Source organism: Oncorhynchus masou, chromosome 23 (assembly GCF_036934945.1).
Source record: "Oncorhynchus masou masou isolate Uvic2021 chromosome 23, UVic_Omas_1.1, whole genome shotgun sequence".
Classification (NCBI taxonomy): domain Eukaryota; kingdom Metazoa; phylum Chordata; class Actinopteri; order Salmoniformes; family Salmonidae; genus Oncorhynchus; species Oncorhynchus masou.
Genome location: NC_088234.1, coordinates 21,155,874 through 21,182,163, shown reverse-complemented (window position 1 = coordinate 21,182,163; position 26,290 = coordinate 21,155,874). Strand labels below are relative to the sequence as shown.

Sequence of the window (26,290 nt, the reverse complement as noted above, 5' to 3'; positions counted from 1 at the left end):
CAGTGCCGTGGCTTCCTACTCCAGTGCTCCCTCTATTTTGTGCACCAGATGAGAGCTCCCACCACTGAGAGGTCCAAGGTTGCCACGGTTATTTCTCTGCTGACTGGGAGAGTGTTGGAGTGGGCTACGGCCACCTGTGAGAGAGGAGAGGAGGATATGGATTCATATGAGAGGTTCATGGCTCTATTCAGAGGTATCTTCGTTCATCCACCGGAGGGAGTGCAGAGAGGGGGGTGAGCGCCTAATCCAACTGTGGCAGGATGACCAGACTGCTGCTGAGTACCCACTCACCTTCTGGACTGTAGCAGCATCCAGCTGATGGAATGAGCCAGCGGTTCGTATGCTATTCAAAAGAGGAATGCGCGAGGAGGTCCAGACGGAACTGGCATGTCGCGATGACAACCTCTCCTTGGACACACCCATCGTGATGACCATCCGTCTGGATAACCTAATTCGGGAGCATCAGTACCCTCATCGCTTTTCTCCCTCGCTCGGTGACCATTCTGTATCAGAGCCTGAGCCCATGGAGGTAGTGGTCACACACTTCCCCGTGGCTGAACGACGTAGACGGAAACAGCTGGGGCTCTGTCCCTATTGTGTTCAAGGAAGGATCCAGCTTCAGCAGTGTCTGGTACATCCTCCACAAGAGCAGAAGGACAGTCATCTTCCACCCCCTGGGGCAAGTGTGATTACCCCAACCTCATAATTTTCTGCCAGACCCTTTTTAGTGTCGATCACACTAGCTGGCTGTCCCTCAGGAGTTGTTTCTACAGCGCTAGCGGATTCCGGTGCCATGGGGAGCTTTATTGACCAGACCTTTGCCACCTCTCTAATATCACCTCATACACATTCTCTTCTCCGTTTCGTGTCCAATCCCTTGAAACTCAACCACTAGGATCACATCACCACACCACTCACCCTCACCTTGGAGTCCGTTCATCAGCAGAATGCTCCCTTCCTCATCAAGAGTGCACCAGATCACAAGATCATCCTCAGCCTCCCATGGCTCCAACGCCATAACCCCACCATCTCATGGTCGAGGATGAACATCACCGACTGGTCACCCGAATGCCAGAGGACCTGCTTTCCCATTCCATCTCGCATCGTATTCCCTGTGGTCTGGGACGTAGATGTAGATTTTCGCCAGGCTCTGGAGCGGGAACCCACACCCACTAATTGTCCTCCTTAGCGCATATACAATACGGGGATAAGGGAGTGGCTGTTGACTTGGGCACACACGGCTGTCGTCGCTGGATATCCTGGGATCACCCGTACTATTCAATCTATCTCCGATAAGTATTGGTGGCCCAACTTGGCACAGGATGTTATTTGTTACATCAACTCCTGTTCTGTGTGTGCTCAAACTAAGTCCCCCCGGCACACTCCAGCAGGGAAGCTCCTTCCCCTTCACGTGCCTCAGCATCCCTGGTCTCATCTGTCCATTGACGTTGTTACTTTGTTATCTCCCCTCCTCTGATGGTTTCATCACCATTCAGGTGGTTGTAGACAGATTTTCCATATCATGCCAAAAGGGGAGTGGGCTAGATTCCTTCCCTGGGCTTAGTCACTTCCAATCAACCGGCCCTGGCTCCGTGGACTCCGAGCCAGACCAATGCCCCAGTGGTGGACAACTGGTTCCGGTGCGCAGAGGATGTTTGGAGTGATGCTCATGTGATGGTCCAGCTTGCCGTCATCGCCAGAGAAGGAGCAGGTGCCCATGTTCCATCCTGGTGATTGCGTCTGGGTTTCCACCAGGACCTTCCCACTCCACATGCCCTGCAAGGTGCAAAGCCCCCGGTTTGTGGGGCCGTTCAAGGATCTTCGGAAGGTCACATATAGTTAACAGCTTTCCAGTGACTACCGTATCTCACCTTCGTTTCATGTCTCCCTTCTTAGGCCGGTGTTTCCTGGTCCCTTGGCTGATGCTGTCCCCCACGACACCCCTCCGATAACTGGTGTTTGAGATGCACATGAAAAAACCCCACTATATTTTCTGCTTTTTATTACATTTACCAAATGCCTATAGTAAGCACTTTAAATGTATAAAGAGCATGTATAACATTAGTCAATTGAGCTAGATGTTACTGACATGCTTTCCAGATCAAAGAAAGGTGAGGAGTTTAATCATCCTAGTTGCTTCCTTCACTGGACGAGACTGACCTGTGTAAAATGCAGTCTCTCCACAGAAAGGAATGGAAACTTGTGTTTGCGTTCACTGGTTGATTTAAGATAACGTCTGATTCTGATGGTCAAATTTGATGAGCTGAACACTCGATAGACCGCCTAGTAGACCATGAATAGAACAAACACTATCCTTTCATGTTGTTCTACAGCTTGATTCTGTAATGCACTACTTTATCACATAGCAAGTTTGAATATGTCGATGTTCAGTTTTTTTGTTGATTTTTTAAACGTCACTACTGTGGATTTATCCTTTATTAGGCCTAACTATGCTCACACTGTCTACAATACTATGTACTGCAGCTGGCCAACAGAGGGCTTGTCCACCCAAAGTAAGAGACACAACAGCAACAGAGACACAACAACACAACAGCAACATCTGACTGACACCACGGAGACATCCTGCTGAAACCACATAGAGAGAGACAGAGAGAGAAAGACATAGAGGGTCCTGTGCAGAAGGCCAACAGGCCTTAACAAAGTGTAGATAGCTACAGCCTTGTGTATTCTTCATAGCAGACCACAGAAAGCCTGTACATATGATGCTGTGTATGTAAAGGGGTGTGTGGCATGCAATCTGTAGGCCTATGTCTTAAAGAGAAAACAAGGAAGAAAACCTACACTAACTGGCCTGTCCTCCTTCTGTGGTGGTGGCTGTTATGCCACTTTCACTATGAGTGATTATGTTTAAAGGGGCCTACGTTATTCACTGTAACATGATGCAAGGGACTACCTGACTTCACATAAATGTGAAGACATTGACCTTTACACTGTAAGCACTCAGACCATTGTTGCACTAAAGGGTGTGACTAGTACGGTGGCCCTGAGAGGAAAAGTAGAGTGCAGTGTGTTGCTGCAGGTCAGTCTTCCTGTGTTAAAGGTCTATGAAAGGTTCATTTCCAAAAGTGTAAGGTCACTGTAACATCCTCCACTATGACCACAGAGGTGTGTGAACAAAATGCATTGAGTTCAACTTATTCAAATTAATTAGGTTTAACCGCTGGAAATGCTTTCTTTTTTCTTGACAAATGCAAATCAACCGTAAAAAAAAGTTTGACAGAGAAGTTAAACATGAAATGATTTATACTTTTAATTACATAAAAAAAATATTTAACAACTGTTTTCATCACATTTCTTCAGCATATCCATTCAAAGAAATAGCTAACGAAGCTAGAGCTAGTTAAAGAGTTATCTAGTATGAAGGGGAAATTGTTTAATTCATCCAGTTCTACTGTCTAATTCCAGAGTACATGACCACTGTCTCTTCCTCCATGTTTCCTCTCTGTCTTCTAGACCTGTTCTTCTTGTTGCTCAGAGGCAGAGAAACATAATAGAGACTGTCTGCATCTTGGCTCTGTGAAGAACAAAATAGTTTTTTGACATTAAAGGTATTACTTTTTGCAGAATTTGGTTTTGCAAGCCAAGTGTGAAAGTTTGTATTTGTACAAGACATGCAACATAAAAGTTTTTCTGCTTACACTTGCATCTGACCGGGAAACTGAAGGACCTCTTGTCTGAGAGACCAGTTCTGAGAAAAAAAGACACAAAACCCTATAGATACTGCCAGGTCTTCCAGTTGATCTACATCTAGAGATGGTGACATCAACGAAAAGCAACTTTTAATCACTTACCACTGCACTGCAGACACGTTGTCTTCTTCATCTTGTAAATGATGCAGGCAAGGAGAATGATCAAGATAAACGCAAAGGCCAATGTTACGGCCAGGCAGTATACAAAGAGAAGAGGTTCTACACTCCCGCCTGCTGAAATTTTAGAAAAAATAGAAGACACTCAGAATAGCAACCATATGTATAGGAGATATGAACAACAATGAAAGCTATTTAACCTACCCTCAATGTCCAACTGGGTCCCGTTCCCAAACAGTATCTCCCCACATGAGGCCACAGCACAGTAGTAAGTCCCAGCATCAGAGAGAATGATGTTCCTCTTTGGGAGGTTATAGACACAACTCTGTGTTGGAGACCCAGCCTCAGGGCTCTTCTCACACTGATCACTCCTGTCTCCATGGGTGTAAATGATTCCTGGATGGGATTCTCCTGAGCCTTGTCGAAACCAATAGACGCTGTGTTCTGCACAGGTCTCAGTGTGTATTGTACAGTTCAGAGTCACAGAGTCTCCTGGCTGAACTGACTCAGACAAAGGCTGCTGGAGCACAGACATGCTGTTGGACCCTGAATCTGAAGAGAGTGAGTAAGATCATGGTGTGTAAATTCCATGTTTTTTTGCTAGATTCATTAATTTAGCATTATATGAACACACATTAGGAAGCAATTGAAGTTACCTTTGACAATTAAAAATGTTCCTTCTCCAAATGTGACTTGGCCCACTTCCATAGCACAACAGTAGTATATAGCTGAGTCCCCTGACTCTGTCTTTGAGATGGTCAGGTTAAAGCTGTCAATTCCTCTCTTCACACTTAAACGTTTAGTCTCATTAAAGTCCTTGGTAAAATGCAAACTATTTTTAGAGAGATAATATGATGATGCCATGAGAAGAGGCTTCTGTCCAACAGATTGCTTGAACCAAGAGACTCTGCTCATCAAATCAAGTTGAAAAAAGCATGTGAGAGATACACTTTGTCCCAGGCGTGTAACTATCACAGGGTCTGGTTGGATTACATCCTTGTTAAGTGCACAACCTGTGAATCAAACAAACTAAATAAATCAAAGACAAAGGTATAGTACATATTTATACATTATTAACATTATTCAGACTACATAGTCATTCAAATGGATTCAAAAATACTGTTGTAAAAAAGTATAAGGAACCGTATTAATATTTCTTACTTACCCAAATTGGCATAAAACAAAAATATTGTCCAATATATAATCATAATTTGAATGTCCTTTCTGCACTATACAGTGTGTAGGTCTGACAACAGGGCACCTTTTATATGATGACACTCATTGGGTAATCATTATGAAGTAGGATGACACACTGAACTGAGTGATATTATTGGATGTCTGAACAGGCATAAAACATGTGATAAAAACTTCAATCTAACATGTGTCCTGTGGCATACCATAGTTAGAGCAGCCCTTCAAATGATGTACAGTCAGAGTTACTGGTTTGTATTTTTTCATTAGTTGGGTCGCTGGCTGAGACTACAGGTACATATGTCCTCTTTGACATACACTCTTTGAAATACATTGTATTTCTCACTTCATGTCTGTAGATGGCAATTCAAAGCTTTCAGAAGGAAGTGAACTCTGGTGTTTTTTGGCACCTTTTTGACAAAATAAAGATTTGAAAAATCGATACATTTTGTTGCACACTTCTACAAAAACAAGTCAACCTCAGCCACTACTGCTGAGGATTTGAGAGTTATGATCAGACTTATGATCAGCTTATCAGCTTTCACACTTGGAGGACAATTATGTTCTGGAAATGAGTTATTTTACATTTATATCAGGCCAAACTAGGCCCATGCAAAGGCATCCTACAGCAAATGAGAAATGTATATAATAGCCAGTTCACACTGGAACAGTCAAGATCAAAGTTGAGTTCAGAGGAAGAGTGGAACATAACTTAGAATGATGCTGATTGAATGACCCTTACATGTCACATCCTGTCTTGATAAGTCAACCAGAGTAGATGGTGTCTTACTCTCTCTGTTCTCTCCTCTGTCTCCTGGGCTTGGTACTCTTCATTTCAGTGAACATCAGGGTAGTATAGTTCAGGGCATCATCGTCACTGTGGAGCTATGGAGATGAAACACAGACTCACTCAATTCAGACTCTGGGTCAAATCTAATGCTGTACTATTTATAGTGGGGCAAAAAAGTATTTAGTCAGTCACCAATGGTGCATGTTCTCCCACTAAAAAAGATGAGAGGCCTGTAATTTTCATCATAGGTACACTTCAAGGATGACAGACAAAATGAGAAAAAAAATTCCCGAAAATCACATTGTAGGATTTTTAATGAATTGATTTACAAATTATGGTGGAAAATAAGTATCTGGTCAATAACAAAAGTTTATCTCAATACTTTGTTGTATACCCTTTGTTGGCAATGACAGAGGTCAAACATTTTCCCTAAGTCTTCACAAGGTTTACATACTCTGTTGCTGGTATTTTGGCCAATTCCTCCATGCAGATCTCCTCTAGAGCAGTGATGATTTGGGGCTGTTGCTGGGCAACATGGACTTTCAACTCCCTCCAAAGATTTTCTATGGGGTTGAGATCTGGAGACTGGCTAGGCCACTCCAGGACCTTGAAATGCTTCTTACGAAGCCACTCCTTCGTTGCCCAGGCGTTGTGTTTGGGATCATTGTCATGCTCAAAGACCCAGCCACGTTTCATCTTCAATGCCCTTGCTGATGGTAGACTTTGTTACTTTGGTCCTAGCTCTCTGCAGATCATTCACTAGGTCGACCCGTGTGGTTCTGGGATTTTTGCTCACTGTTCTTGTGATCATTTTGACCCCACGGGGTGAGATCTTGCCCCAGATCGAGGGAGATTATCAGTGGTCTTGTATGTCTTCCATTTCCTAATAATTTCTCCCACAGTTGATTTCTTCAAACCAAGCTGCTTACCTATAGCAGATTCAGTCTTCCCAGCCTGGTGCTGGTCTACAATTTTGTTTCTGGTGTCCTTTGACAGCTCTTTGGTCTTGGCCATAGTGGAGTTTGGAGTTTGACTGTTTGAGGTTGTGGACAGGTGTATTTTATACTGATAACAAGTTCAAACAGGTGCCATTAATGCAGGTAACGAGTGGAGGACAGAGGAGCCTCTTAAAGAAGAAGTTACAGGTCTATGAGAGCCAGAAATCTTGCTTGTTTGTTGGTGGTCATTAAAAATCCTACAATGTGATTTTCTGGATTTTTTTTCTCATTTTGTCTGTCATAGTTGAAGTGTACCTATGATGAAAATTACAGGCCTCTCTTATCTTTTTAAGTGGGAGAACTTGCACAATTGGTGGCTGACTAAATGTTTTTTGCCCCACTGTATATTAACAAAATGTATCACTTACCTTTGATGTCAAGCTTGGTCCCGTTTCCAACCTGACAAGAAAGTCTACATGTCAGTAAATCTGTTTCCTATGGTGATCTGATTATGTGAATAATTACCTCATGTTCAAGACATAGTATCCAAAAAAGTGCAAAAAGTTGCAGAAGGTACTGATTTGAGCATTTTTTTTGCATCATGTTCTATCATCTATAAGTGACTCTGTTGAGCTTCTGAATTAATTTGAGATACCTTCAAATGATTTGGACTTTATGTGTGAAAAAGGCTAATATTGGACCCATGACTTGAATGGGATATCTGCCACAAATGCTAAAATATTAGCATTTAGAAACAGTGCCATGTAAACTAAACCAAAGCAAGGATTGCTGTCATATCTTGTCCAAAGACTGCTTATAGGGTAAGGAAACCAATGTGTAATTTCAGGGGCACAACTTCCACTAGGGACAGTGTCTCCTGGCTGGACTGACTCAGACACAGGCTGCTGTACAACAATTAACATAACTAGCCATATTTTATAACATTACTCTTAATAAAACAGTACCCCACCTTTCAGAAAGAGAATGTATTTGAATTCCATTCCCCTATAGAAAATGTGGTGGCTGAGTGTTGGAGATATGTCGATGATAAAAATCAATTTCCACTTTGCATTGTGAACTGAGGGTAATCCATAAACTCATTGTGAAATATTGCAACACCATCATACTTGTGAATTGGAAATACAAGTTGAGGACTCTTTCCTACAGTTATCTTGTAGCATCAGATAAGATGTTCTGTTCAGATAGAAGCATTGCAGAGTCACATTGTCTCCGAGATGAACGTGCAGAAGAGGACATGGATTGCCAATGTCCACCGTGTTCACAATAAATGAAATGCAGAGAAGATTAATCAGACAACACAAACATTTACTTACTTCAATTACATTAATCTTAAATCCTGGTTGGGTGTGGTGTACAGTGTTTGGTTTCCTTGAGTGTGTGAATGAAACATTGTTAAACATTGATTCAGGAGTAAGAAATATTAGAATCCTTGGTTTACAAATAGTATTTTAAGTTGTTAAACTGGAATGATAAACAGGACTAGACACAAACTGAACATCTTTCAACTTCTTCTCTCTTGTCTGGTGTAACAGAGATGAGGGTCAAGAGACAAAGTGAAGTGACAGCATCAGCGGAAATATGTATCTACATGCACCACAGGTTGGCTCCATTGGTTGTTTGAAGAGGAAGTGAGGTCCAAAAAATGTCCCATCTTACATACATACAGTATGTATTCATAGATGAATCAATGATGCTATTCTCTCTAAAAATGTTTACGCTATCACAAAGGAGTGCTATCACAAAGGGAGGAGTGGTGTGAAGTCAGAGTTACTGGTTTGTATTTTTTCATCATTTTTGTCAACGATCTACACAAAACACTCATGTCAAATTGGAAGAAAATCAAAGACAAGATAAGTGGTAAGAATTGGGCAAGTGAATAAACATAGGAAACAAAAGAATGTGTTTATTGAACTGTCACACACACATATATAGGCAGGTTACAGAGTTCCATGTTACAACTAATATCATCAAAGGGAAGAGTTCAGACATTTGTAAATCATTATATACATTTTGTTGTACACTTCTACAAAAATACATGGATCCAGTCAGTAAACCTCAGCCACTATTGGTGAGGATTTGAGACTTCTGAAACCATCCTAGAATCATCTTTCACACTTGCCGGACAGTTATGCTCTGCATCTGAGGGATTCCATGTCGTTATTAGGAGAATTTTCCAATGCAGTGACTGTCTCTACAGCTAGACCCTACTATTACATTTTATAACAAATGAGGAATGTACAGAACAGCCAAGTCACACGGACACAGTAAAGCTCAAAGTGGAGGTCAGTAGGGCTCAACTTAAAATTATGCTGATTGGAGGACTGTCACATCCTGACTTGATGACTCACACCAGAGTAGATGGTTTCTTCCTCTCTCTGTTCTCTCCTCTGTCTCCTGGGCTTCTTGTCAGTGAACTTTAGGCCAGCATAGTTCAGGCCATCATCGTCACCGTGGAGCTGTGGGAATGAAACACAGACTCACTCAGTTCAGTCTCTGGGTCAAATCTAATGCTGTACTCTTATGCTTATCCAGACGCACTCTTGATACAGTGGAACTGATCCAGCTAACCTGTTGGTCTGTGTTGTTGGAATGAGGATTCCCATAGTGGCTTTGCTGAAAAGGGGTCCCCGCTAAAAGACAAATGTCAAAACATTCAATATATTCTAAACCTTTTCTTGTTTACCAATAAAAATACATACTACTGTGAATGTCATATTTTCTGTTTCAAAATGAAGTAGGCCAGAGAGGGATGTGATAAAAGGAGGTTGAGCCTTCACCCTACTTTATGATCTATAACTATTATTAATGTTACTATTATTATGAAGACTTTTACTGTACCTGCACAGTGTTCACATTGTGACCTCTTCATTATCACACAGAGGATAATGTTGACAATCACACTCAGAATCACAGCAGTTGTCAGGCCAGATATAAATACGAAGAAAAGAAGATTACTCTTATAACCCAACAGGTCTGAAACTCAAAAAACAAGGCTTAATTATTTTCTATTCTTTTTTTTCTCAATGCATTTGGCATGAATGTTAGTTAAATCATTTGAAATCTACTATCAACTAAAGGTGTAAGATTTACATATCGATATTGATGTAGTAGTGCCGTATTTTGGTTATGCACAACTTACCTTCAACATCCAACTTGGTCCCGTTCCCAAACAGTATCTCCCCACATGAGGCCACAGCACAGTAGTAAGTCCCAGCATCAGAGAGGCTGAGGTTCCTCTTGGGGAGGTTGTAGACACAGCTCTGTGTAGGAGACCCAGCCTCAGGAGGACAAGCCTCTGGACTTTTCTCACACCAATCACTCTTGTCTCTAAGGGTGTAAATGATTCCTGGATGGGATTCTCCTGAGCCTTGTCTAAACCAAAAGACACTGTGTTCTCCTGCACAGGTCTCAGTGTGTATTGTACAGTTCAGAGTCACAGAGTCTCCTGGCTGAACTGACTCAGACAAAGGCTGCTGGAGCACAGACATGCTGTTGGACCCTGAATCTAAAGAGAGTGAGTAAGATCATGGTGTGTACATTCCATGTTTTTTTGCTAGATTCATTAATTTAGCATTATATGAACACACATTAGGAAGCACTTTAAGTTACCTTTGACAATTAAAAATGTTCCTTCTCCAAATGTGACTTGGCCCACTTCCATAGCACAACAGTAGTATATAGCTGAGTCCTCTGACTCTGTCTTTGAGATGGTCAGGTTAAAGCTGTCAATTCCTCTCTTCACACTTAAACGTTTAGTCTCATTAAAGTCCTTGGTTAAATGCAAACTATATTTAGAGAGATAATATGATGATGCCATGAGAAGAGGCTTCTGTCCAACAGATTGCTTGAACCAAGAGACTCTGCTCATCAAATCAAGTTGAAAAAAGCAAGTGAGAGATACATTTTGTCCCAGTTGGGTAACTATCAACGGGTCTGGTTGGATTACATCCTTGCTAAGTGCACAACCTGTGAAGAAAACAAACAAAATAAATCAGACAAAGGTATAGCACAGAATTATACATTATTATCATTATTCAGACAACATAGTCATTCAAATGGATTCAAAAAGACTGATGTAAAAAAGTAAAAGGATCCACATTTATATTTCTTGCTCACCAAAATTGCCATAAAACAAAAAGATTGTCCAATATATAATCATAATTTTACTGTCCTTTCTGCACTGTACAGTGTGTGGGTCTGACAACTGGGCACCATTTATATGATGACACTCATTGGGTAATCATTATGAAGTAGGCGGAAACTCTGAACTGAGTGATATTATTGGATGTCTGAACAGGCATAAAACATGTGATAAAAACTACAATCTAACATGTGTCCTGTGGCATACCATAGTTAGAGCAGCCCTTCAAATGATGTACAGTCAGAGTTACTTGTCTGTATTTTTTCATTAGTTGGGTCGCTGGCTGAGACTACTGGTACATATGTCCTCTTTGACATACACTCTTTGAAATACATTGTATTTCTCACTTCATGTCTGTAGAAGGCAATTCAAAGCTTTCAGGAGGAAGTGAACTCTGGTGTTGTTGGCACCTTTTTGACAAAATAAAGATTTGAAAAATCTATACATTTTGTTGCACACTTCTACAAAAACAAGTCAACCTCAGCCACTACTGCTGAGGATTTGAGACTTATGAAACCATCCAAGTATCAGCTTTCACACTTGGAGGACAATTATGTTCTGGAAATGAGTTATTTTACATTTATATCAGGCCAAACTAGGCCCATGCAAAGGCATCCTACAGCAAATGAGAAATGTATATAATATCCAGTTCACACTGGAACAGTCAAGATCAAAGTTGAGTTCAGAGGAAGAGTGGAACATAACTTAGAATGACGCTGATTGGATGACCCTTACATGTCACATCCTGTCTTGATGAGTCAACCAGAGTAGATGGTTTCTTCCTCTCTCTGTTCTCTCCTCTGTCTCCTGGGCTTGGTACTCTTCATTTCAGTGAACATCAGGGCAGTGTAGTTCAGGGCATAATTGTCACTGTGGAGCTGTGGGGATGAAACAAAGACTCACTCAATTCAGACTCTGGGTCAAATCTAATGCTGTACTATTTAGCTTTAATACTCTTATCCAGTCTCACTCTTGATACAGCAATTCTGCTAACCTGTTGATTTGACGTGTTGGCATAAGGATTCCCATACTGGCTTTGCTGAGAAGCATTCCAATCTAAAATATAAAATACAAAAGATTTAAAACCTCTTCTTGTTTACTAATTTAAAGCCGTACCACCGTGTCTTATTTTCTGAGTATGGCTGAGTATGGCCCAAATAAATACCTTCAACTTCCTTTGTCTTGATTTTTGTTAAATGTTTCATTTATCTTATCACAAGGTAGTCATTGTCAAATGAGTTTTGCGGAGAAACAATGCACCTTATTCATTGCAGTTACAGTGAATAAAGTTAACAAGTAAGGCTGTGTCATTCATCCAGTCTGTTCCCAGTGTACACCATCTCTTCCTACATGTTGCTTCTCTGTCTTCTAGACCTGTTCTTCTTGTTGCTCAGATTCAGAGCTACATAATGAAGACTGTCTGCATCTTGGGCTGTGAAGAACAATTATAAAATTATTTTATTGTAACCCCTTTCACACTTATGTTTATGATAATACAACATCAGGAATTCGGCTTATCCCTGGATCTGAAGAGGAGACTGCTAGACCTCTTGTCTGAGAGAAGGGTCCTGAAATGAAACACAGATAAATAAAGATACAACTCCATCTTCCATAACAGATACATCTGGTGATATCAAAGAAGAGCAACTTCTATGAAGGTGTCAGCGATTGGGTGCAGAGATGTAGCGGAGTCAGTCACAGGACACAGGTTTGAGCAACACAACTGAGTTTACTCACAAAAGTCAAGCAAGATTCCAAATAGGAAAATATATACAAACTAACACCTACAACAACCACTAAGACACCAACAATCACGGACAGACCAGAAACGTATGCCAGAGGGTTAAATAAGGATCATGATATGGGAATTGAAACCAGGTGTGATTAATACAGACAAAATTAACCTACATGAACCAATTAACACTCTGTTCTCCTGAACAGGTCTCAGTGTGTATTGTACAGTTCAGAGTCACAGAGTCTCCTGGCTGGACTGACTCAGACATAGAGTGCTGAACAACAGTTGTGATTCAAAACGTAAAGTGCAAAAATGCTGGAGATTAATTTCAAGTTATTTTCTCTCTAAATTCAGATTTTGTACCTGTATGAATAAGAATGGATCCTTCTCCAAATTCCACCTTGTTGGAAATATAACTCCCACAGTGATATGTTGCTGAATCTGAGAGCTGCATGTCTGAGATCCATAGCTGTTTTATTCCTTTACCACTTGGCACTGAGAAGTGAAGGTTGCCTTTAAATTCATTGTGAAATGTAGCATTAACGTCATACTTGAGGATTGTCACCCAAGGTTTTCTTGAACCACAAGTGCAGTGCTAAGTTGCCTTCATGGAAGCAGTGCAAAGTCACTGTGTCTCTTATGTTGGCTAACACAAGGTGCATGGCTGAGTATTGTACCACAGCTAGAATACACACAAAGACAAATATGAATTGCATCAATAATGTTCCTGGGTGTCTACAAATTGAGGGTGTACCCCCTATAAGCACTTAAAAATACAAGTTGGACCTACCCATCTCCCTGAGAAGTGGAAATATCAGGCAGAGTGTGATGATCCATCTAGACACCGTTGCCCTAGAGCACACAAAAAACTATACATACCTCGGCCTAAACATCAGCGCCACAGGTAACTTCCACAAAGCTGTGAACGAACTGAGACACAAGGCAAGAAGGGCCTTCTATGCCATCAATATTTGACATACTTGACATACCATTTAGGATCTGGCTAAAAACCCTTGAATCAGTCATAGAACCCATTTCCCTTTATGGTTGTGAGGTCTGGGGTCTGCTCACCAACCAAGAATACACAAAATGGGACAAAATTCTAATTGAGACTCTGCACACAGATTTCTGCAAAAATATCCTCTGTGTACAATGTAAAACACCAAATAATGCATACAGAGCAGAATTAGGCCGATACCCGCTATCTATCAAAATCCAGACAAGAGAAGTTAAATTCTACAACCACCAAAAAGGAAGGAATTCGCAAACCTTCCATAACAAATCCATCCCCTAGAGAGAAGAGTCCTCTAAGCAAGCTGGTCATGGTCCCTAACACAAACAGACCCCACAGAGCCCCAGGACAGCAACACAATTAGACCAAAACAAATCATGAAAAAACACCTTGACTGACCCAAATGGAAGTAAATCTTTGACTATGTACAGAATCGGTGAGCAGAGCCCTGCTATTGAGAAATTAAGGCAGACCTGGCCCTCAAGAGAAGACAGACTATGTTCACACTGCCCACAAAATGAGGTGGACACTGAGCTGCACTTCCTATCCTCCTGCCAAATGTATGACCATATTAGAGAAACATATTTCCCTCAGATTACACACACCCACAATGATTTTGAAAACAAATCCAATTTTGATAAACTCCCATATATTTTGGGCGAAATACCAGTGTGCCATCACAGCAGCAATATCTGTGACCTGTTGCCACACAAAAAGGGATGTTTTTATTGTTTATTTCACTTTTGTTTATTATCTATTTCACTTGCTTTGGCACTTACGTTGGCACTTGCTTCGCCAATTTAAATTGAATTGAATTTGAAATGAAAATTGAATTGACATTGAATTGATAATCTATTAGGTTGTCACCCTCTTTACTAACTGTGTCTTGAGTGGAAGCAGTCTACCCATGTAAACAACATTTCAACAGTGGGCATTTTGGTGATTGGTTGAACTGTACGCATCGTTTTTGTTGATGTCTTATACAGCCCTCCATTGTCTTCACAGGTTAACTGAGAATCACTGACTGTATATAGTCAATGCTAAAAGTGGAACAATTCTAGTCATTTGCAACACATGGCTGGATGAAAGCTGTCTAATACTCTTATCTGGATAGTCTGAACAATTCAAATATCATCGAAAAACCATTTTTCTTTTTTGGCAATCATCGTTTTCTGTACAGCACTTTGTGACATCGGCTGATGTTAAAGGGGCTTTATAAATACATTTGATTGATTGATTTAACACCTGATTTACCATCACAGGTTGTTGTTGTTGTTTTTTAAATAGTCGTTTGCACTTTTGTACTTTTTAAGCATACATTACATGTACCTGTATGCTCTTGGTATCAACATCAGTGGTTAGAGCGTTGGACTAGTAACCGGAAGGTTGCGAGTTCAAACCCCCGAGCTGACAAGGTACAAATCTGTCGTTCTGCCCCTGAACAGGCAGTTAACCCACTGTTCCCAGGCCGTCATTGAAAATAAGAATTTGTTCTTAACTGACTTGCCTGGTTAAATAAAGGTAAAAAAAAAAAGTTGTGTGCCTTAGATATCTTTGGTTCCACCATATGCAGCAGTTACAGTTCTCCTGATGACCTATAGGAGGACTGTTATTCATAGAACATGACTTGATACTGAACGTACAGGATGAATAGGGGTGGAGCATCATGATTGTATAAGGGGGAAACACTTACAGGATGAAGCAAGTCTATTTTATGTCAGTCTTACTTTCACTATTTCACAGAAAAATTAAGTGTAACACCTTAGAGTTTAGTAGGGGTCAGAGGTGTACCTGGGTGGGTAGGGCTCTTGGCTGTAGCCTGGATACACATTCTACTCTACACTCTGTAAACTAATGATTACAGTTCAAGATTTGATAAAACATATGATCTTGTAAGTGATAAGATACTGTGTTAGTCTACATGTCATGCAGTATGTCAGTGGATCTGTGTTTCTAATAGTGATGGGGGAGAACAACAACTGAAGAGAGTAACTGACTGACACCACATAGACATCCTGCTGAAAACCACAGGGTGTGTAGAAGTTCAGCAGGCCTGTCCAAAGTGTAGAGATGGTCTCGTCTTGAGCTCTCAGCAGACCAAAGTGTTCAGGTACCTGTGAACAGCTCACTGAGTGCATGTTGAGTGGGTGGGTTCAACATGGTAACAGTATGTTGTCTCTGCAGAAGCCCTCTGGACAAATATTCATACAGACATACTGTATGTAGAGAACACTTCAACAATGGGCTTATTGGTGATTGGTCGGACTGGACGTGTGCGTCATTTTTGTAAATGCCTTATTCAGCCCACCATGGTTTGCATATCTGAAAATCACTCATATAATCAATGTTTAAAGTGGACGAATGCTTACTTTCTATAATATTTTGTGCAGGTTTGGTGAATCACACCTATTGGTGTCTTGATGATGATGTCTTTTTTTGTAAACATGGTGTTGTTTGAAAGCGCTATCTGGACAAAGATGTCCAATCCTGAGGTTTCACTGTGGAAAGAGAAGTATAAATGTCCATCAGTAAAATGTGTTTAAAATAATAACATGCAGTATGTCAGTGGACTGTGTTTCTAATTGTCATGGTCATGATCAACAATGCAAGCATGAGAGAAAACACACAGACACCACATAGACCTTCTGCTGAAACCACATAGTGAGTGAAAGGCCAATCAGGCCTATCAAAAAGCAAAGAGCTAACAGCAGACCAAAGTGTGCAGGTACCTGTGAACAGCTCACTGAGTGCATGATACATGGGTGACTTTAGCATGGTAACAGTAGGTTGTCTCTGCAGCAGCCCTCTGCACAAACAAACATACAGACATACTGTATGTACAGAAACTAAGAGATGGAAGAAGTCTATTTTAGTCTGTATCTGTTGTTTAAATAGATATTTATTAATGCAAAAAGAAGGCACATTCAGTACACAGGGATTTCGGTTCAATCAATTAACACATACAGCATAAGCAAGGATGATGATGCTCAATTGAATTAAAAGTCGCAGGCTAATATTTTTCAAATGCAATACGAGCAACAAAGCAATCTCAGTTAATCATCATTTGTAATGCATAGCGATGATACAGTATCTCCTACTTTACTCAAAAACCTGTCTCTAGTCTATTGACACTGGTCTTAGCTTTATCTATTTACTGTTGGTGTAGATGATGATGAAGATGGTAGGACAGAAGAGGAGAATTCCCGTTCCTATGATGGAGAGAAGGACCAGGATTCTCATCTGTGGAACAACATCACCATCTGAAACCATAAAATTGCTCTTTCCATAACATAGACTGACCAGGTGAAAGCTATGATTCCTTATTGATGTCACTTGTTAAATCCACTTCAATCAGAGTAGATGAAGGGAAGGATACAGGTTAAAGAAGGATTCTTAAGCCTTGAAACAATTGAGACATGGAATGTGTGATTCAGAGGGTGAATGGGCAAGCCAAAAGACTTAAGAGCCTTTGAATAGGGTATGGTAGTAGGTGCCAGGCACACTGGTTTGTGTCAACAACTGCAATGCTTCTGGGTTTTTCATGCTCAACAGTTTCCTGTGTGTATCAAGAATGGTTCACCACACAAAGGACATCCAGCCAATATGAGGAACGTGCCACAAGAGCATTCATGAGGTTGTTCACTGATGTTGGGCGATTCGGCCTGGCTCACAGTCGGCGTTCCAATGAATCCCAAAGGTGACCGATGGGGTTGAGGTCAGGGGTCTGTGCAGGCCAGTCAAGTTCTTCCACACCGATCTCGACGAACCATTTCTGTATGGACCTCGCTTTGTGCACAGGGGTCTTGTCATGCTACAACAGGAAAGGGCCTTCCCCAAACTGTTTCCAGGTTGGAAGGACAGAATCATCTAAAATGTCATTGTTTGCTGTAGCATTAAGATTTCCCTTCACTGGAACTAAGGGGCCCCAGACCATTATTCCTCCTCCACCAAACTTTACAGTTAGCACTACTTTACAGTTAGCACTACCCAGATTCCCAGAAACCCATTTCATGAAGCTCCACGTTATTGTGCTGACTTTGCTTCCAGAGGCAGTTTGGAGCTCGGTAGTGAGTGTTGCAACTGAGGACAGACAATTTTAACGCGCTTTGCTCTTCAACACTCGGCGGTCGTGTTTTCTGAACTTGTTTGGCCAACCACTTCGTGGCTGAGCCTTTGTTGCTCCTAGACATTTCCACTACACAATAACAGCACTTACAATTGACCGGGACAGCTCTAGGAGGGCATAAATTTGACGAACTGATTTGTTGTAAAGGTGGCATACTATGAGTGCCACATTGAAAGTCCCTGAGCTCTTCAGTAAGGCCATTCCACTGCCAATGTTTGTCTATGGAAATTGAATTCCTGTGTGCTCGATTTTATACACCTGTCAGCAATGGTTGTTGCTGAAATAGCCGAATCCACAAATTTGAAGGGGTGTCCACATACTTTGGAAAAATATAGTGTATTTTTTATTTTTTATATTTAACCTTTATTTAACTAGGTAAGTAGGTTAAAAAGAAATACTGATTTACAATGATGGCCTACTCTGTCCAAATCCTTACGACGCAGGGCCAATTGTGTGCCGCCCTTCGGGACTCCAAATCACGGCCGGTTGTGATGCAGCCTGGATTCAAACCAGGGATTGCAGTGACGCCTCTTGCACTGAGGTGCTGCAATGACATAGAACGCTGTGCCGCTCGGGAGCCCTTTTATGTACAAGTGTGAACATGAGCAGGGTAAACACCTACACAATGAACCAAATACATTTCATGTCAGTCCTCCATTGCTTGTACATCATTCAAAGAAACATTCACGAAGTGTAACATTTGAGAGTGATATTCTGATTGGACAACCCCAGCCAAACAGCTAGTGACACACTTTATCTAGTCTTTTTAACTCTGTGGTTAGTGTGGTTCTAAAAGGAAGCAATCTATCAGAAGGAAGATCCTCCTCTATTGGTCTCATTCTGACAGAGGAACCTGCAGTAGTTTGTGTGCTTCATAAGACATGTCTTTTTGAGAATTTACTGAAAGTTCTTCCATGACATCATCACAAAATGGCCCCTCCGCCCTGGACCACAAATTAGAATAGATGGTGCTGTACCACACATGAGATGCTTAACTAAGAGGGTTCAAATATGGTTCATCAGCAGTTCTTTGTGGTTTGTAACATATTTCAGATAACTAAATATATATTAGTCAGTTTAATAAATAACTGTTTTGCTGACTGTAAACTGCCAGAGGCAACATGAACAACAAGTAAAGATAGTGAGAACAACAGTGACCTCACATAGACATCCTGTTGAAAACCACAGAGACACAGAGAGCAGGTAGGAGGGTCCTGTGGGTACAAAGTCAGCAGGCCCACCTGACCAAAGCATAGACACAGACTCATCTTGGGCTTACAGAAGACTGCATAGTACCTGGGAACTTGTCAACGTGTGGGGGTGGGTTTCAGTGACATGTTATCAACACAACTAAAAGAGAACAACACATTACAGAGGAGAGATAACTTGAATAAATAGGTTTTCTCCCATACTTATTCAACTACTCCCTGGAAATCAATTTAAATAAACTACACGTAAACACAGGCATCATTGTCTTCATCATATAGAGATCACTCTACTACCAGTTTTATTTTTAGTGATTGTGTGGCTCCTGGTAACTTAGATACACTTTATAATAACTTAGTTGATGTTAGTAGTAATGATCCAGTGATGATGACTACCTGGACTGTTTGATACAAGTGACTGATTCTGAAATGTATTTACAACATGGTACAGATGTGTAATACGTATGTAATACATTTATATATTACCTTGTTACAGATTCTTAAAAGCCACACAGTGTCTTTGTTGGGCCTTTGCTGACAGACATTATGAGTACACACATCAACTATCACAGGAAAGTGAACAATTTGATAATTTTCACAACTTCTAAAAGTTGATGCGACTCTACTGGTGAAGCATTCACCGGGACTTCCATATACACTGCTGCTCCCTATTGAAATTTAAATGAATTGCAGTCCTGCAAGGTGTACTTATAAGTTCACATTTGTCAATAGTTTCTGAAAACTTCTAAATCCCAATGTGTACATTGTCATATTTGAAATCAGTCTCTCAACGATATACTGTTCAAATTATATTCAGCTAAGATTTTATTTTTAGTTCAGGCATTTCTCATGAAGAGAGTGACATGGTTGTTTATGGTTGTTACATCCGTTGTTGGAATGAGACCAAGGCGCAGCATGGTAAGCGTACATCTTTCTTTATTTTGATGAACACCAAAAAAACAACAAAAGATAAACAAACGTAACGTTCTGCAGGCTACATAGTAACTGAGCAAAAACAAGATCCCACAAACTAAGGTGGGGAAAAGGCTGCCTAAGAATGATCCCCAATCAGAGACAATGATAGACATCTGCCTCTGATTGGGAACCATACCCGGCCAACAACCATACCCGGCCCGCTTCCGTGGAACCGGGCCATGGATCGTCGCCAGAGGCTCTGGTCTGGGAACCCCCACTGGAGGCTCTGGACTGCAGACCGTCACGGGAGACTCTGGAATGTAGACAGGAAGTTCAGGAAGTTCCATAGTTCCATAGTTCAGGAAGTTCCATACTGTTGACCGTCTCAGGAGGTTCTGGGCTGTGGACCGTCTCAGCAGGTTCTGGACTGTGGACCGTCTCAGGAGGTTCTGGACTGTGGACCGTCTCAGGAGGTTCTGGACTGTGAACCGTCTCAGGAGGTTCTGGACTGTGGACCGTCTCAGGAGGTTCTGGACTGTGAACCGTCTCAGGAGGTTCTGGACTGTGGACCGTCTCAGGAGGTTCTGGACTGTGAACCGTCTCAGGAGGTTCTGGGCTGTGGACCGTCTCAGGAGGTTCTGGACTGTGGAACGTCTCAGGAGGTTCAGGACTGTGGAACATCTCAGGAGGTTCCGGGCCATGGATCATCACTGCAGGCTTCGTGCCATGGATCATCACTGGAGGCTTTGGGCCATGGATCATCACTGCAGGCTTCGGGCCATGGATCATCACAGGAGGAGGGTAGCCTACTGCAGGTGTTACAGAGTTTGTGTTCTTATTTTAATTGTTTTATTTTTTTGTTCACCTTTCTTTAACCAGGTAGGCCAGTTGAGAACAAGTTCTCATTTACAACTGTGACCTGGCCAAGATAGAGCAAAGCAGTGCGACACAAACACAGAGTTATACATGGGATAAACAAACGTACAGTTTGAGAACAGTCTATGTACAGCGTGTGCAAGTGTAGTAAGATTAGAGAGGTAAGGCAATAAATAGGCCATAGTGGCGAGATAATTACAATTTAGCAATTAAACACTGGAGTAATAGATGTGCAGAAGATGAATGTGCAAGTAGAGATACTGGGGTGCAAAGGAACAAAGAAATACATAACAATATGGGGATGAGGTAGTTGGGTGGGCTATTTAAAAATGGGCTATGTACAGGTACGGTGATCAGTAAGCTGCTCTGACTGCTGATGCTTAAAGTTATTGAGGGAGATATAAGTCTCCAGCAATTCTTTCCAGTCAATGGCAGCAGAGAACTGGAAGGAAAGGCGGCCAAAGAGGAGTTGGCTCTGGGGGTGACCAGTGAAATATACCTGCTGGAGCGTGTGCTACGGGTGGGTTCTGCTATGGTGACCAGTGAGCTGAGATAAGGCGGGGCTTTACCTAGCAAAGACTTATAGATGACTTGGAGCCAGTAGATTTGGCAACGAATATGAAGTGAGGGCCAGCCAACGAGAGCATACAGGTCGCAGTGGTGGGTAGTATATTGGGTTTGGTGACAAAACGGATGGCACTGTGATAGACTACATCCAATTTGCTGAGTAGAGTGTTGGAGGCTATTTTGTAAATGACATTGCCAAAGTTAAGGATTGGTAGGATAGTCAGTTTTACGAGGGTATTTTGGCAGCATGAGTGAAGGATGCTAGGAAGCCAATTCTAGATTTATTTTTGGATTGGAGATGCTTAATGTGAGTCTGGAAGGAGAGTTTACAATCTAACCAGACACCTAGGTATTTGTAGTTGTACACATATTCTAAGTCAGAACCGTCCAGAGTAGTGATGCTAGATTGTGGGCAGGTGAGGGCAGCGATCGGTTGAAGAGCATGCATTTAGTTTTACTTGCATTTAAGAGACAGTTGGAGGCCACGGAAGGAGTGTTGTATGGCATTGAAGCTCGTCTGGAGGTTTTAACACAGTGTCCAAAGAAGAAGAAGTGTACAGAATGGTATCGTCTGCGTAGAGGTGGATCAGAGAATCACCAGCAGCAAGAGCGTCATTGATGTCATTGAGCAGAGCACTGTGTTGATACAGGAGAGACAGATGGACATCTGTGGATTAGATGAAGGAGGTGTTGAGATCAGGAGGTGAGGACAGGTCACCTGAAGGGAGTAATACGGGTTTGGGATCTTGTTACTCTCTTTCTGTTAAACCATAAGAAGGATTGGAGAGAAGAAGGAGTGCCTTAAGTGGGATATAAATATCTGGATGGGACAAATGTTGGGTTGTCGGTGTAACAGCGTTCTTCGTTTGTCGCAAGAGAGTCGGACCGAAATGCAGCGTGTTGGTTACTCATGTTTTTTTAATGAAACAAATGACGATACATGAAAATACTGAGACAAATACAAAAACAACAAAACGGAACGTGAAACCTAAGTGCAGCCTATCTGGTGAAACTACACAGAGACAGGAACAATCACCCACGAAATACACAGTGAAACCCAGGCTACCTAAATACGTGTTCCCCATCAGAGACAACAAGAATCACCTGACTCTGATTGAGAACCGCCTCAGGCAGCCAAACCTAAACTAAACACACCCCTAATCAACCACAATCCCAATGCCTACAAAAACCCCAATATGACAATACAGTAACATAAACCCATGTCACACCCTGGCCTGACCAACTAATTAACTAAAACACAAAATACTAAGACCAAGGTGTGACAGTCGGATTACAGCTGTACAGAACCGTTGGGAGAACATAAATGGTTAAAGAAAAGTGTGATAAATAAAAACATATACCAATTTCATTTTTAAGGACCAAAAACTGACAGCTGTTCCATATAAATTGCAAAATAGTTGGGAAGAGATTTTCAATGTACCCATTCCATGGCACATGGTTTATGAATTGATACGCAAAACAATGCCGGATTCAAAACTTCACATTTTTCAATATAAATTACTATACAAAATTCTTGCAACTAATAGAATGTTATACATATGGTGGATACAATCTTCATTTATTTTGGTATTGTCCATATGTAGCTCGTTTTTGGTCACAGGTCCAGGAATGGCTGAAGAATTGCAACATTTGCCTAGAACTAACACTACAGATAGCAATACTGGGTCAGTCAATAGTCAGTCAATCAATAATATAATATTTTTTTTTGCAAAAATGCTTATTTTTAATTTACAATCTATAGAAGCTATGAGAATAGGAAGGTTCAATTATTTTGTGAAGCATCACAGCACAGTTGAAAAATATATGGCAAATAGAAATCCGAAATGGATGATGTTGAGAGATAGATGAAAGGGGTTTAATGGAGCTGAAGGGTGGGACTGGATGGTGTTGAGGGATAGATGAAAGGGGTTTAATGGAGCTGAAGGGTGGGACTAATAACAAGATAAACAATGTAAAACATACGGGATCTGTAAAATAGGTTCGGAACTTTTGTTAAATAGCACAGTTACAAATAGAATCAAACTGGATGGACATCAGAAATAGAGGAAGGACTAAGAACAAACAAGAGAGAACTACTGTAAAGTAGACTGTGTCTGTAAAATGTGTATAAGTGTATAAATTGAAGGTAAAAGCAGAAGTGTTTATTAGTTTACTCCGATTGGGGGATCGGCGGTAGGGTTTGTGGGGAATAATAAAGGTATGTTCTTTAAAAAAGTATGTATGTCTATAGGTGTCTGTATGTATATATGTGTATATGTATGCATGCGTGTATGGATATATATATTTACCAAAAAAATATGGGGGATTGGAAATGATGCAGACAATTACATTGGAAGTGTCACGGCAGATTTCCTCCTCTTCGTCTGAAGAGGAGTAAGGATCGGACCAAGATGCGCCGTGGTAAGTGTTCATGACCATTTTAATAAGAAAAGCACTGAACACTATGTAAAACAAAAACAATAAACAAAAACGTGAAATAACCAAACAGTACCGTGGGGCGACAAACACACACACGGAAACAAACACCCACAAACCAACAGTGAAAACCAGGCTACCTAAGTATGATTCTCAATAAGAGACAACTAACGACACCTGCCTCTGATTGAGAACAATACTAGGCCGAAACAGAAACCAAACATAGAAAAACAAACATAGACTGCCCACCTCAACTCAGCCCTGACCATACTAAATAAAGACAAAACAAAGGAAATAAAGGTCAGAACGTGACAGTACCCCATCCAAAGGTGCAGACTCCGGCCGCAAAACCTGAAACTATAGGGGAGGGTCTGGGTGGGCGTCTGTCCGTGGTGGCGGCTCTGGCGCGGGACGTGGACCCCACTTCACTACAGTTTTTGTCCACCTCCTCAACCGGCCCCGTGGACTCTTATGAGCAGCGACCCTCGCCGCCGACCTCCGACTGGGGACCCTAGCCATGGGTCCCAAATGGACGGGAGACTCCGGCCGCGCCGGACAGGCGGGATACTCCGTCAGCGCCGGACAGGCGGGAGACTCTGGCAGCTCCGGAGTGAAGGGCGATTCTGGCATTGCCTGGCTGATACGAGGAGCTGGAATGTACCGCACCAGGCTATGCACCGGGGACACCGTGCACTCCAGGTTGGCGCAGGTCTCCTACCTGGCGCGCCACACTCCAGGGTCCTCTCCCCTCTAGAATTTCCTCCCAAGTCCATGAGTCCAGTGTCTTCGGCCGCTGTTGCTGCTGCCCATTACCACGCCGCTTGGTCCTCTGTTTCCGTGTGTGTGTTTGTCGCCACACGGTACTGTTTCGGTTTGGTTATTCCACGTTTTCGTTTATTGTTTTTGTATTTCATAGTGTTTAGCGCCTTTCTTATTAAAATCACTTACTACGCTGCATCTTGGTCCGATCCTTACTCGTCTTCAGATGAAGAGGAGATCAGCCGTTACAGGAAGCAGCCTTCTTTCCGCAATATTAAGCTGATCCACCCCTTAAAAAAAATATTTTAAAAAACGAGATGGTGGATTTCAGGAAAGAGCAGAGGGATCACCCGCCTATCCACATCGACGGGACAGCAGTGAAAAAGGTGGAAGGCTTCACGTTCCTTGGCGTAGACGTCACTGACAAACTGAAATGGACAACCCACACAGGCAGTGTGGTGAAGAAGGCACAACCTCAGGAGGCTAATTAAATTTTGCTTGCCATTAAGCTCAAGGCTTGTCATTAAGCAAGCACTGCCTGCTACGGCAACTGCACCGCCCATAACTGCAAGGCTCTCCAGAGGGTGGTGCGTTCTGCCCAACGCATTACCTGTGGCAATCTACCCACCCTCCAGGACAATAAGATAATCAAAGACATCAACCACCCGAGCCACTGCCTGTTCACCCCGCTATCATCCAGAAGGCGAGGTCAGTACAGGTGCATCAAAGCCGTGACCGAGAGACTGTTACACAGCCATCACTAGCAAATTAGAGGCTGCTGTCTATAGGCATAGACTAGAAATCACTGGCCACTTTAATATGTATATGCTGTATTCTATACTATTCTACTGTATCTTAGTCCGTTCCCCTCTCACGTCGCTCGTCCATATGTATATAGTCTTAGTTCACTCCTACTTAGATCTGTGTGTATTGGGTATATGTTGTGTAATTTGTTAGATATTAATGCACTATAGGAGCTAGAAGCACAAGCATTTAGTTTATGTGACCAATATACTGTAATGTGATTGGACATTGAACACTATGGTGGCCCTGAGAGGCAAAGTCGAGTACAGTGTATTGATGCAGGTTATTATTCCTGTATTAAAGGTCTATGAAAGGTTAGTTTCCAGTAGTGGAATGTCACTGTAACACCCTCCACTAGGACCACCGAGGTGTGTGAACAGAATGCATTGAGCTCAACTTATTCAAATAGATTTTGGAGTTGGAAATTCTTTCTTTTACTTGCAAATCAAATGTTTGACTGAGAAGCAATGCATTACAATTTTTGTACCTTGTTACAGCTATGTCCACTAATTTCAACACATTTTACTGAAGCATTCATACAAAGCTAATGAAGTTAGAGCTCGTTAAACAAACAAAGTTTAGAGACTATTTGATTTGAGCCAGTTGAAATCTGTAAATAATTGTATAATTCGCATAGTAGTAGTAATTATCGTGTCATGGGTCAATTGGAATGATCTTTGTGCATTGTATTTGGGCAGTGTCAGGACCCGGTTACGAACCTGGGTCTCCGGAGTGAGAAACAGTCACTTAACCAATTGAGCCACGAATAGTCAGCAGAACCCAGAAGATGAGGCAGACACAGCAGTACTTAAGACGGTGTATTTAATAAAGTAAAAAAGAGAAGTCCTTCAATACAAAAATGGCAAATCCAAAAGGTGGTAGGAATAGCACAAAAAAGCCTCAAGAGATACTCAAAAACAAAAACAGAATTCCACAAGAGCATCCAC

General features: G+C 41.7%; 2 protein-coding genes across 2 annotated transcripts; both read right to left on the bottom strand.

The window, feature by feature from the left end:
• Positions 1-3,409: 3,409 nt before the first annotated feature.
• LOC135510081 (uncharacterized) lies at positions 3,410-4,535 on the bottom strand. The gene is made up of 5 exons (XM_064930875.1): positions 4,484-4,535; positions 4,032-4,379; positions 3,813-3,941; positions 3,660-3,709; positions 3,410-3,535 (listed from the first exon to the last, which is right to left on the bottom strand). The coding sequence occupies exons 1-5, from the start codon at positions 4,533-4,535 to the stop codon at positions 3,410-3,412; spliced, it is 705 nt and encodes a 234-aa protein (XP_064786947.1).
• A 4,155-nt stretch (positions 4,536-8,690) lies between these two features.
• On the bottom strand, positions 8,691-10,322 carry LOC135510557 (uncharacterized). Its single transcript, XM_064931573.1, has 4 exons — positions 9,907-10,322; positions 9,606-9,740; positions 9,336-9,397; positions 8,691-9,223 (listed from the first exon to the last, which is right to left on the bottom strand). Exons 1-4 carry the CDS (start codon positions 10,253-10,255, stop codon positions 9,092-9,094), a joined length of 678 nt encoding a protein of 225 aa, XP_064787645.1. The 5' UTR covers positions 10,256-10,322; the 3' UTR covers positions 8,691-9,091.
• Between the last annotated feature and the right edge of the window lie 15,968 nt (positions 10,323-26,290).

Bases quoted from the DNA above. Each gene is read 5' to 3' on its own strand.
- LOC135510081 (XM_064930875.1), bottom strand. From the start codon at position 4,535: ATGGAAGTGGGCCAAGTCACATTTGGAGAAGGAACATTTTTAATTGTC. The intron at 4,380-4,483 runs GTAACTTCAATT...CACTCTCTTCAG, and splicing joins AACATTTTTAATTGTCAAAG to ATTCAGGGTCCAACAGCATG. The intron at 3,942-4,031 runs GTAGGTTAAATA...AAATTTCAGCAG, and splicing joins GACCCAGTTGGACATTGAGG to GCGGGAGTGTAGAACCTCTT.
- LOC135510557 (XM_064931573.1), bottom strand. From the start codon at position 10,255: ATGTCTGTGCTCCAGCAGCCTTTGTCTGAGTCAGTTCAGCCAGGAGAC. The intron at 9,741-9,906 runs GTAAGTTGTGCA...TTTGAGTTTCAG, and splicing joins GACCAAGTTGGATGTTGAAG to ACCTGTTGGGTTATAAGAGT. The intron at 9,224-9,335 runs GTTAGCTGGATC...TCATTCCCACAG, and splicing joins CCAACAACACAGACCAACAG to CTCCACGGTGACGATGATGG.